At 41.8% G+C, this 12,233-nt stretch overlaps 3 protein-coding genes across 4 annotated transcripts; 2 read left to right on the top strand and 1 right to left on the bottom strand.

Moving 5' to 3' along the window:
* Window positions 1-166: 166 nt before the first annotated feature.
* On the top strand, window positions 167-4,836 carry LOC147798097 (exonuclease V-like). Its single transcript, XM_087141748.1, has 2 exons — window positions 167-1,678; window positions 2,393-4,836. Exons 1-2 carry the CDS (start codon window positions 1,087-1,089, stop codon window positions 3,160-3,162), a joined length of 1,362 nt encoding a protein of 453 aa, XP_086997874.1. The 5' UTR covers window positions 167-1,086; the 3' UTR covers window positions 3,163-4,836.
* LOC147798096 (macrophage migration inhibitory factor-like) lies at window positions 3,606-6,628 on the bottom strand. Of its 2 annotated transcripts, none has more exons than XM_087141755.1 (4): window positions 6,525-6,628; window positions 5,784-5,901; window positions 5,407-5,576; window positions 3,606-4,975 (listed from the first exon to the last, which is right to left on the bottom strand). In XM_087141755.1, the coding sequence occupies exons 2-4, from the start codon at window positions 5,889-5,891 to the stop codon at window positions 4,891-4,893; spliced, it is 363 nt and encodes a 120-aa protein (XP_086997881.1). In that variant the 5' UTR covers window positions 5,892-5,901; window positions 6,525-6,628; the 3' UTR covers window positions 3,606-4,890. The 2 variants fall into 2 exon arrangements, with proteins under 2 accessions (XP_086997881.1, XP_086997880.1); XM_087141754.1 differs by having other exon boundaries at window positions 6,480-6,574.
* Window positions 6,629-6,784: 156 nt separating this feature from the next.
* LOC110980693 (SRR1-like protein) lies at window positions 6,785-12,222 on the top strand. Its single transcript, XM_022237591.2, has 7 exons — window positions 6,785-7,007; window positions 8,473-8,513; window positions 9,001-9,455; window positions 9,640-9,738; window positions 10,879-11,030; window positions 11,272-11,314; window positions 11,572-12,222. The coding sequence occupies exons 1-7, from the start codon at window positions 6,811-6,813 to the stop codon at window positions 11,767-11,769; spliced, it is 1,185 nt and encodes a 394-aa protein (XP_022093283.2). The 5' UTR covers window positions 6,785-6,810; the 3' UTR covers window positions 11,770-12,222.
* Window positions 12,223-12,233: the final 11 nt, after the last annotated feature.

Raw genomic sequence — 12,233 nt, 5'->3', positions numbered from 1 at the left:
GAAACTAAGATTGTATTATTTATATAGCGCGGCGCTTAAATTTGGTTACAAACACAAAGACGACGGAGGTAACTGTTTTGAGCTGTACATGTATATGCAATCACACGTATGAAGCCAAACCACGGCGATCTGCTACGAAAAATCCGGACGAGAAAAACGACTGTAATCACATATACGTGGCTAGGTCAGTGCGGGTGCAAGATCGATTGATTGCAATTTGCACAAAGATTTGTTAGTATGACTAGGCCCTACTACTGACAGTACTGTACTAGGCCTAGGCTACCTCAGATATGAGATGTGATGAGCTTGTCAACTACGTGAAATTCCCTTCCATTATAATCAAGGGCACCGCATAGTATTCCACACCCAGCAGACGACTGGGCTGAGTGGACAATGTCTCAACATTCGACTTGTCTCTCCTTTTTACGCACGGACGGTCGAGCTGTCTCAACGGTCGAGTTGTCCAAAGTCGAGTTGGCAAACAGGCCAGTTGTCCGAACCCCCCCTCCCCCCGATGATGCAAAGATAAACACAAACGACTGTGCAGATTCAATGCCATCTTGTCCACCAGGGGCAAAACGATTCAAGCCCAACGTGGAGAATGATGGGCAGGAGAAGAGTGATCCTGGAGCAGTACAACTACACGAGGTTTTCAAGTGTAAGGACATTATACAGCAGTCCTTTCAGCCTTAGTGTCAATGAATGTGAACAGTTTAGCTTGAAGTTTGCCTGGCTTACTCAGTTTGAGTGCGAGCATTATAACTTCAGCAGCCTATGACATGTACATGTATGATGTACAGCGGTAGGCCTACTGTTGTTTAACCTATCGATCCTACTCATGCTGGTCGTAGTACTCCTCTTTTGCGGGTTCACAAATGTGTAACCCGATACACACTAAGGGCCAAGATGGTCCTGGTTTATGAAGAGACATGATTATGTTAGTGCTAAATGATGGCGTGTATAATGTGAGGGATCAAATCCAAACTAGGCCTGTATCACTCAGAGAAAAAGTTGCATTCCATGGCATGCCATTAGCATAGTCATAATGTGCAAGAACTAGTCTACTCTACACTTTGACAATGTTTGATGATGGATGCAAATGACATGAATGAAGCAATTAACTTTGGGTCTCAAGATGATGCTTTGTTTCATCAGGCTCTTGACGCCCTCGAGATGATGGATGAAGCAGGCCCAATGAATGTCAAAGATGCTGGCGATTCCCAAGAATCAATATCTGAGAGTCAAAACAGAGCTTTGCAGCATGCCTATGAAGCAAATGAGCAAAGTGCTACTCGCATGTCCAGTGTTAAATTCAGTGACCATAATATCGGCTCTGAAAATTTGACTTGTGGACCTTCATGTAATGTCTGCTCTGCTGGAACTGGTTCCACCTCCCCTAGTTGTAACACCAAAACTGTAGATTCTGAAAGTTCTTTGAATGCCTTCAGTGAAGTTGAGACGGACCGCAAGCAGAAGCTGCGATTGGGGAACACCTACTTGACTGTGTCCAACCTGGTAGCGCAGCTGTGGTGTGAGCAGCAGATGGTGTATAACTTTTGGAAGCCCGACTTGGAGCTGATTGTGGAGTCCACGTCCACCATGCCTGCCGAACACAAAGCTGCTGTGAAGGCAGTGGTGGCTGCAGCCAGCAGTGGGAGCAGAGTTCATGAAAAGCGAGGTGGGTTTGTGATGTGGAAATTGTCGCAGGGCATCTGTTACTTCGTCGACCCCAACAGGGTTCAGCCAAAGGTATATCGGGGTGGGGGGTAGGAGCCCTGGCCCCCCTCCAAGGAAGTCCCCCTTGGGGGGGGGAGTAATGAGGGGCAGGCAATTTTTGGTTGGTTTTCGTCTATTTTATTTTCTTTCCTTCAAAAAGTGCATGAAAACTAAAGCCCCCAAATAAATGTAGCCTCGCCTTAACCCTCAGAAAGGCCAAAATGTTGCATAAGAAATAAAATATTTGCCTCCCTCCCTCAAAAGAAAATTAGTGCTGGATCCGCCCTTGGTTTCAACAGCAGAGAATCTTGATCAGATTCTGTTGATCTTGGCAGGTGGGAAAAATTGGCCTAGATACGCTCTGCCACCAGAGGTAGCTCTGTAAGCTTGAGGTCAAGTGAACTTCAAACTACAGTAAATGCTGTTGTTCAATGCACTGTGAATGAAGAGTCCATGGAGGAGTCTGGTGGCATACATCATTAACCCTAACCCTCCTCAATCCTTCACCTGTTGGAGGACTGAGGAGTGTTAGGGTTAACAACTGAAAAAATACACGTACAGTATTGTAGCAATAGAGACGAGGTGCCACATTTTCCTTTTTACTGTTAATTGATTTCAATGTCCCTAGTATACCCATGTCAGTGTTCAAGATACATGTATATCTTTTGATCTGCAGATCATGAAGTTAACAAGTACATTCCAGTCAAAGTCAAGACACGAGAGGATAATTATGGCATTCGACTCGTCAACATCATGGTCTCCTTGAGGGGGCTGCTCCTGAGGGGTGAACCCTGTGCTAGAGAGATCCCCGTCTTTGGGTTGCCCCTTGGCCATGGATTTGTAGTAGTGGGTACTATCGATGAGCTCCGGTTCGACAGTCAGGGACGATTTGAGCTGGTCGAGTTCAAGACTCGGGGAGACATTTCGCGGCCGATACGCAGACAGCAGATGCAGGCCTACAAGATGCAGATGATGATGTACAAGAAGATGCTTGAAGACCTGGGGCGAGGGCACGTTGATGGTCTAGCAGTACTCCATGGACTTAAAATGGATCCTCATCAGCTCCTTACTGATGAACTACTCGAGTACGTTAGGCAGCTAGGCGATGCAAGCAGAACGAGTGTCACGCTCGGTGAGCTGATGAGTGAAGTGATGCAACAATTTGAGTTCCTCCCGTATGTGGATGTCCTTACTCTGGAATTCAGTAGCCGGGATGACAGCGCAACCATCACCACGGAAACGGTAGACTTTGATGCCGACTGGCTGCAGCAGCGCCTGGACCACTGCCACGCATTCTGGGCAGAGGAGAGAGATGCGGAAGGCGTGGACATTGAAGACACGTGGAAGTGCGGGATTTGTGCATTCTACGACAGGTGCGAGTGGAGACAAAGGATGAACGAGATCTGTGCACAAAAAAACATTGCTAGAAGGCTGCAGGGAAAGTAATTAATCTTCCCAAACCCTTCCCAGTCTTTGTGCAAGGTTTTGAAAGGTTTACGTTATTCAGGAAGGGAGAACCCAGCCTCTACACGTGTAGTATGACATGAGGCTTGATGCCTCTTGAAAGTTTGAGAATGCACCGAGAATGTGCCATTCTGTTACAGCACACTGGGCGATTTTAGACAATTTGGCATAGCCATTGACAAAGTGCGATACAGATAACTTTTTAATCCATATCTTTAAGTTGCACCTTTCAGCACAGCACTTTGAAAACAGGATATTTAGGCTGCCGTTTAAATCTGTATTTTTGTGTAGTCTTAGCCTAAGACTCTCAGCGCAAGGACATACATGTAACTGGATAGATCCCTTGGCACTATCCAAACCAACTCATTGTATCATACTACCAGGTCATAATATTTTTGAGAGAAGTTCACACTGCTCAGGTGCTGTTCAGGTTATAACAGAATCAATTTAATATTTTCTGCAGCATTTTATACATTAGCAGAATTTCCTTATTGTGGCTCTTGAAAATCTTGACATGTCTGAAAAACAGAAAATTTCTCAGCAGATACAATATTTTTGCACAAGGCAGGTGTATTAAATCATTTGACACTGCAGTGTAGGTGTGACAAAACACTGCTGTGCCTGGCTCACTGGTGTACATCTTGGGGCCTACCCGGGATTTTCCTAAAGGGGGGGCGTGAACTAAGGCAATTATGGTAAAATGGCTGTACGGTGTGGGGTCTGGATCCATTTTGGGTTTTAGGCGCTCTGTGGTGCGATTTCAGGCAGTATGACCCTTCTCTTTTCTTCTTCCCCCTCTTTCTTTTTTTATGAATTTATTTTTTGGGGGCATAAGGGAGTGTGCCCCCCTCCCCCATACGCCCCTGTACAGGGTACATGTACATGTATTGGATAATTACAAAGTCAAACACGGACATACATGTACGTGTTTGACTTTGTACATGTACTTGAATACAAGGTTTTGAAAAGTGAAAAAACAATTTTTTGTGCGCTACAAAAAAACTGTCACTTTTCTTGCTGGCCATATGCAGTTTCATAACTGGAAATCCCTCTTTCACGAGGCACTCGTGAATTCAGTTCTTCTTAGAGCAAAAATCTATAATACATGTATCTCTATATCTGATTGGTGTAATCTAGAGCAATTAAAGAAATGCATATATTTTTCACAACTCCTCCGGTTTCGACAAATTTAAAATTAGTTGGTTTTAAAATGAAGAGATGCTATTTCAGTGAAACAAATTACATGTCTTCTTTAGAAAGCCTACAATCCATTTCATAATTACAAGGGTCAGAAAAGATATATCATTTTAAGTAAACTTTACATTGAAATCCTCGCAATTGCATGTATGTACCAAGGGTGTAAAATTATCAGTAAATATTGCTCATTTGCATCAAAGGAACTGTAGTTGTGCAGACTCGTTAGGTAAAACTCGTTTGAAAACAAGTTTAGAATTGTCATTGAAAAAACATGCTTTGTTTTCATAAATTTGAGTTTAATTAAAATCTTTGTCCCTTCCAACCTCTAAGTGACGTTATTTGTACATGCAATCCATGAAAACGTTTCCTTTTTTTCAGTGGAACAAGAAAACAAACACAGCATCACCTTATCCACATTCGTGTCATAACTAGAATAAAATTGATTTCCAGTGATCTCCACCTTGTGTAGACTTGATGTGATTGTTTAACGCTCTGCAGGGCCAACCATCCATTTTATTTTTTTGCAACAAGATCACTCAGGATTGATCCTTTGAATCCGAGGTTGTCCCTCGGAATATCATGGAAGATAATGTACATCCTGCAAAATAGTTTCATAAAATGGAAAGAGTAACTGGTAAAAGCTCCATCAACAAACCACACTGTTCACATACTGTATGATGCAAGATATGTGGCAAAGGGGGGGACCCCCTTTATTGTGTCTTCTTTTGTGTTGATGGAATTTCTGGAATTCCTTTCAGATTTCCGAGGGGGGATGGAGTAGGCACAATAGCCATAGGGTATACAGCTTGTGCATCACGTTGGGGGGGCCCTTTCCCACATATCGTGCCGGGTATTACTATTCATGGGCAGCTTAAATTATGAGGGGCAAACTGAGTCAAGAATTTCTGGTGACAATCATCTGAATCATTTAATTTTGTCGGGAAATACAGTCAAATTTTAATAGTCTACCGGCTACTTGTTTTGGTTTTTTTTTGTATGACACAACGGCTACAGTTCATTTTTACAAACCTGTCAGGGGGGACACCCAGCTTTCCCATGATTTGTGTGATGAGTTTGGTATACTTGATGTTCTCTTCCGGAGAAATCTTGCCAGCACTGACAACGTTGACAAATGCACAGGGTTCATTGGTACCACCGAAGGCCATCAGTTGATCTGGCCGTAAATGCACCGAGATATACTGCACAGAGGATGGACAAACAAAACTACATTTAACTTAGTAACCCAAAAATATGAACTTTCAAACTCAGGACAAAACTTTTTCCCGATATCTGCAAAATATGATTTTGATTTCTCATCACTCCAGCTTCTCTTCAAAACAAAAGCATTTGGTTGTGAAACTTACAAAGACTTTGTTTAAAAGGTACATGTACTTGTAAAGCCCCACCTCCATTGGTTTTCCAATTGCCTCTTGGAAGAGTTTGGACGTTGTCACCAGAAAGTCCGGTTGGATGTCTTCCTCCTTGAGATTGGTATTGATCTCTAACATGGGCATCTTGACAAATCTTGAAAGATGGACATACAGTATACTGAATATGGACAAGGCGGATCTGAAGCCAATTTTTTGGGGGGGAGTTGGAATTTGGAAATTATTTCACATGTGACGTTCTAGAAGCCGAACCTAAATTTCAGGGCTTTTTACTTGCTTTTGCAAGGAAAATAACATTACATAATTACTACTACTAGCACCCCCGACGTTGTTTTTCCCAAAAAATGCTATTTCAAAGGGACCCTGGATCTACCAGTGAACATAAACAATTTCATTTAAAGAAACTGGAAGAAAATTCGTTCGTTCTCCTGTGGGTTGATCCGGTTAAGGGGTACGAGTGCAGAGAAACAGGGATTTAAAGTCCCCATATAGACCCCTGAACATGAAGGCCATTTATAATTAGCACAGTGACTAAGCATCCCTGTATGGTCAACGTGCATGGTCAATGTTCTTCAAGTTCAAGGAACAGATGATGTGGTCACTGGACAGGGACCGTTCCAAAGGTTTGGCAACTCACAACAAACCATGTAAGCTCAAATCACGCCAACATGCATACAGCTTTTCCCGAACAATCACAAAAATCTGGGAAATTACCTATATTTCGGCCTCAGTAAAAACAGCAAAATCCGCAATGCCTACCTGATTAGTTTAATTGTGTCCAGTGTGACACGGTAAATTCCACTGTTACAAAGGGGTGGCAATTATTTAATAGTGAAGCTGAGAACTTTATCATGACCTATGTATCAGAACAGCGTACAATTTAATGATTAATTACTATGATAGATTTTTTTACCCTCCCCTTCCCCCCAAAATTGTTAGACTTATGATTGTGTTCTCATATTTTACAATATCTTTTCGGACTCCCCTATGTGAAGATTTAGACTTGGCTTTCGAAGGTCAAAGATTATGCTGAAAAAATAACAACATGACTGACTGCAGCGGTACCGGCAGCGATGCAGATGGCTTCACATTTGTTGCAAGAAAAAAGAGGGGCAGTCGGCCCAGATTTAGTGAGAAAAAGAGTGGAGGGAAAAGGAAGGGTAACCTCGAGGTAGTCCAGTCTACAAAAGAAAGCAGTAATATCGACAAAGTGGCCATTGAAAAGAAAATTTTTCTTGCGAGGTATAACCTGGTCGTGCCGGTTGTAATGTTTATGTTTACTATGTCAGAATGTGAATAACGTGCGTACACGTATGGTACTGGCGGGATGGTGCAACTCAACTGTGTCATGCCCAAAGACCTAATAAGCCTTATCGCAAATACTGCATGGATGATTTTGCACAATTGTAGAAAGGCATTGTGGGAAGGAAAAAGGGCAACGTTTGCTTCTCCTTCTCACGATGTCTTTCTACCATTGTGTAAAATCACCCATGCAGTATTTGCGATAAGGCTTATGCGTAGACCATGGCCTGGAGGAAGGATGCCTTATCCTTCCTCCACACATAGACCACCGGATCTTATTCAAAACTAAAAAAGTGAACTTCGTATATGGAATTCTTTCCCAAAACTACAAAGGTTTTTCGTGATCTGCGGGGCGCCCGACAAAAATCAAAACTAGGCCCTATGGACAAATTCATCCCTAGGCCCACAAAGGGAATTTACGCACAGTTGAAGAATTCCAGCCGTAAAATTCCATGAAGCCATTTGTATTTTTTTACTAAATCTGGCTCATTCTAGATTCAGAACAATGCAGTTGCAACATTTGAATAGAAGAGATAGCAATAACAAAAATAATAATAAATCATTTAAAAAACGCTTTCCATGTCAATGACATCACAAAGTGCTGTACATTAAATATTCAGAAATTAAATTAACTAAAAAATTAAAACAAATGATAATTAAAACAGTCATTGAACAAGACAAAAAAATTAAACGAGAAAGTACGAGATAAATAAAAGTACATTAAGCAACAACAAAGAGCAAAAAAGTGAACGTATTTATAAGCACATGTAAACAAATACAGGCAGTTTGTGCACTGCACGTAATACGCACTGGATGTGTGCTGTCTACCGTGTCGCCCATTGTTTGCCCATACTTTTCAAAATCATGATTATACACTCAAGACTGGTGGTCTGTGCCTTTATATGTCTGTGGTCATGTCCAAAGATCATATAGCACTACATAGTGGCGCAAGATGGAGAACTTCACTGTGAATGCGCATAAAACGTTATGGCATGGGCGCGATTTGGGTAGGAATACGCTATGTTAACACAACAGGTGTAGGTCATAGTACTTTTGAGAATGAAGAGATACAATGACCTGGAGTTGTTGGGGAAAACAGACTACCCTGTGCCTGGCAACTTGGCTACAAAGTCAGAGTGTCTTGAGAATGACATTGTGGGTAGGAAGTCAACCGTGACTCTGTAGCCAGCTACTTTGTTGGATACTTGAGTGGCAGGGTATTCTGCAATTGTATCCTAATATCTTAGACATAATGAAAATCTGAATCACAGAGCAGGAAGAGCTGGTTACTGAGCAAGGGCTGCTTGATTGACCAGCGTTTACCTCCATTGATATTAGCTAACATTTTCTCATAAAAATAAATGAATGAATGAATTTAAAGTAATTCCTAACTTTTGTTTTCCAGGGAGGAATTGCAGATAAGTGACTTCTATAGGAGTTTTCAAGGTACAGTAATTAGAATGATTTCAAAGATAAGAAACACGTTTGTTGGGCTGTGCTTTTGACTGGAGACAGCCTGTTTCTGTTTTTATTAAAAGAAATAAATAATATAAGGGATTTAACGAAGAATTCACCAGTGATTTTTATTTGTTTGCAAGATCATATACAATATCTGGGTCATTTAGTTTGAAAACTTTATCAGTATCACCTTAGATGCTTTTTTTTGGGAAGAAAAGTGAACTGAAATATTTTATCTGTCACTACTTGCTTTGGTTCTTTATGTACATTTATTCATGTGCATTTGAAATTCTCAGTTTCTTTTTAGATGAATTATTCTTAATTATTTCCAGTAACGACACCAAGGATTCCTCTTAAGCACCCCAGGCAATGTAGCTCGCAAGCCTGAAGAAACCTGTAGAGTGGAGAGAGTGGAGCAGCAGTTACAGTTTTAGAGGTTAAGCTTTCTGACTCTTTAAATCTTTTTGCTTTGCAGAGTCACTCTTTGCTGCTTTGAATGAAAAGAGGTCATCTGCAGTTGAAAAAGACAGTGGAAATATTACGGTAGTAAATCAACAGAAGGCAAGCTATTCATCTTCAGAAGCAAAGGCCCCTGGAAACTACAATAAGAACTTACAGGATACTCCAAATGGTGGAACAGATTTGAATTCAAAAACAGCAGAAGATGGACCGTGTGGGATCAGGACTGAACACGATGATGATCCATGCAGTGCTCGCCAAGACAGTTCAAAAATTGACAGCAAGAGCTCCGAAGATGACTTTGTGGGTAACCAGAGAGATGAAGTCACAGAGATCAAGGGTCCAGCCAGGGATGGGGTTGTCAGCGGGTCAGTGCACACTGTGGTGTGCTATGGACTTGGCAACTTCACAGATTGCGCCATTGCGAGGTACCAGCTGGCATTGCTGCTGCTCATTTGTGAAGGACTGAAGGTAAAGACTTTAGGAAACCAGTGTAAAAAGAGCATTTTCACTTTTTGCATCTGGATACTCAAATGGGACTGAGGAGGGTTAAGGTAAATTAGAATTGTTGTTCTTGAAGTGGTTAAACCTAAAGAAAGAGATATTAAATGTACAGGTCTCTGTATTGTGTAATTGATTGATATTTTATCAACAGATCAAGTCCTCTGAGTGTCATGTGTATGATCCCAGATTTACGGCTGAAGAGATGCAGATATTGTCAAGTCTTGGCTTGGACATCATACCACAGAATGAGGTAAGGATATTTGAAAACTATCGGCCTACGTACATTGACATTGGTAAGATGGAGCGATTACCTTTGTCTTTAGAGCACATTTTGTTGATCAAAGGGTACATGTCTTTTTCCAAGACAACAGGAGCTAGATGTGTGATCTTTGAGGAAAGAGCAGTGAGTTTGATTGGATTGGTAATTCTTAGGTTTGTTGCTGACCTGTGATATTCAGCGGTTAGTCAACTACCCTGCATAGAGTGTGGTATCAGTGCCTTCTTGGTAACTTGATCAAATCATTGCCGTGTGTCCACTGCAAATATGGTCGATATTCAGAAGTTGTTGCTCATTAAATGCACACAAGAAAGAGTGATAGCATTGACAACGTCTGCCCATTGTGTAGATTGCTGTCCTCAGCCCAACATCACCGTGCCTCTAGGCACTAAGAACTTGCTTGGGAAATTTATTTGCTTGACAGAATTCAGCTGGGAACCAGCCACTACCAGTTCATGTCACACCTTTTGGCTGGTCACATGTTTTTGCTGAGGAATTTTGTCCTTCGCTAAGCATGTTCCTCTGGTAAGCAACTCCAGGAAATTGTACCTAGGTATAGTGTTCTAAAATGAACAGGCAATCAGGCTTCAGCTTTTCAAACATTGTGCTTCGGCTTTCAAGCTTTGCCCAAACATCTTGGTTCAACTTTCAAATGTCGCAGGTCAACTTTTCAAATACTGCAGTTCAACTTTCAAACACCACCTGTCAACTTTCCAAAGACAAGGTTCAACTTTCAAATGTCGCAATTCATCTTTTCAAATGCCATGTTCACCTTCTGAACGTTGCCGTTCAATTTTCAAACTGACATGCATAAATGCATAGAGCAATAAACCAGAATGCCAACTGGTAATTATGTAGGTCCTGTAGGTATACACTGAATATTAAACAACACCCCAGCAGTAACTTGAAGTACAGTGTGATGTTAGGAAGTGAAACCCCAGTGTTTATGAGTGGAACCACGACATTTGAAAGTTGAACTGCAACATTAGAAAATGTTTAAAAAGTTGAATTATGACACTTGCCTGTCCATTTTAGACCACCATACCCAGGTGGTAGATTTGGGGAAACTAGAGTTTCAAAAAAATCCGTTCAATTTCTCAATCAATATCACAGGAGTGCAAGAGAGTAGCTAGTGAGCCAACGCTCTTCTACATGCCTCATTGCGGCAAACCACTTTACAACAACCTGCTGTGGGCTAACTGGAGTGTGGAAGGACTTGCAGGCATCACCATCATCGGCAACAGCTTCAAGAATATCCAAGAAAGGTAGGCTACACTAGGGTTTCTTCAGATTTCCTCTAGTCCTTCAAAATGTGACTTTTGATTGGTTCTTTGAAAATAAGTTGTTGAATTTTTAGGGAGCATACTCCCCCTCCTCTGGTTTTCCAGCAAATCCAGAAATGTTTCAATATTTTTGACGATCAGTTCCTCAATTCAGAAAAACTAAACACCACCAATTTCAAATATAGGATTCTTACTCATTCTTACTTTTTTGTTCAAATTTCAGATTACCAAGCAGAGTGTTGCAAGACTTTCGTTACTTACAGCAGGTATCCTTTCAGAAGGCTTGAGTTGGTGTAAAAGGTCTCCAGGTGTTTTGAGATGTAATTTAGGGCTAAAAATAATTCTTATAAATGAACTAGTTTTGTACGTGTGTAATAACCTTCAACATATTGAAATTATATTTGTCCATTTACATTTTGGTGTATGCATCAACATGGGCCTTGTCACAGCACTTTTAGCTCTGGCTTTCTGTTTGAGAAAGTAAAATTTGGTAGTAGTCGGCCTTAACTCAAGCACTTTCCAGATTGCCCCACACGTGAGGGAGTTCTCCATTGAAAACAACTTTCGTTTTATGGACATTTTCAACGACACGTCCATCCACGTCTTTCCGCAAGAGAGGCTGCGGGAAGTTCCCTGCGCATTCTGGGATAGTCAGGACAAGCCGCACTATGATCTAGATGCAGCGACTGAGATCATCCTTTGCAAGGATGGGCCACCTTGATCGGTTCACACACAGCCTTGGGGGAGGTGCCGTGACAGCACCCTCATGGTGATTCAAACTGGTTGTTACTCAGCAGCTGCTCATTGGAGTCCGGCAGGCTGCGCACTCGACGCTCCCTCACACACGACTAAAGACAGACGGAGCCATCACCCGCGTGCTGTGGTCACAACACTCGGGCAAAGACGCTATTGGTTCTTTTGTTTGTTCGCCTTGTCAAGTGAAAATCAATCATGGTAACTTTGCAGAGTAAGAATGCGATCAATTGTAGGTATGCTGACCCAGGGGAAAATCTTTGTTGGGAGAACGGTAAAGGGTGCACTCTGTCCCACGTATTGGAACACCGGTCACGCGTATTGCCATGTTTGGTAAACCAGCTACACTGATTATGTAACATCAACATGTGCATACATCATGTACATACCAACAATGGTATGCCATAAGGGTCCAGCAGAGTTCAGTCACGA

Source organism: Acanthaster planci, linkage group LG09 (genome assembly GCF_054643075.1).
Source record: "Acanthaster planci isolate LZ-2023a linkage group LG09, COTS_SCS, whole genome shotgun sequence".
In the NCBI taxonomy this organism is placed as follows: domain Eukaryota; kingdom Metazoa; phylum Echinodermata; class Asteroidea; order Valvatida; family Acanthasteridae; genus Acanthaster; species Acanthaster planci.
This window is presented reverse-complemented; position numbering and strand designations above follow the sequence as displayed.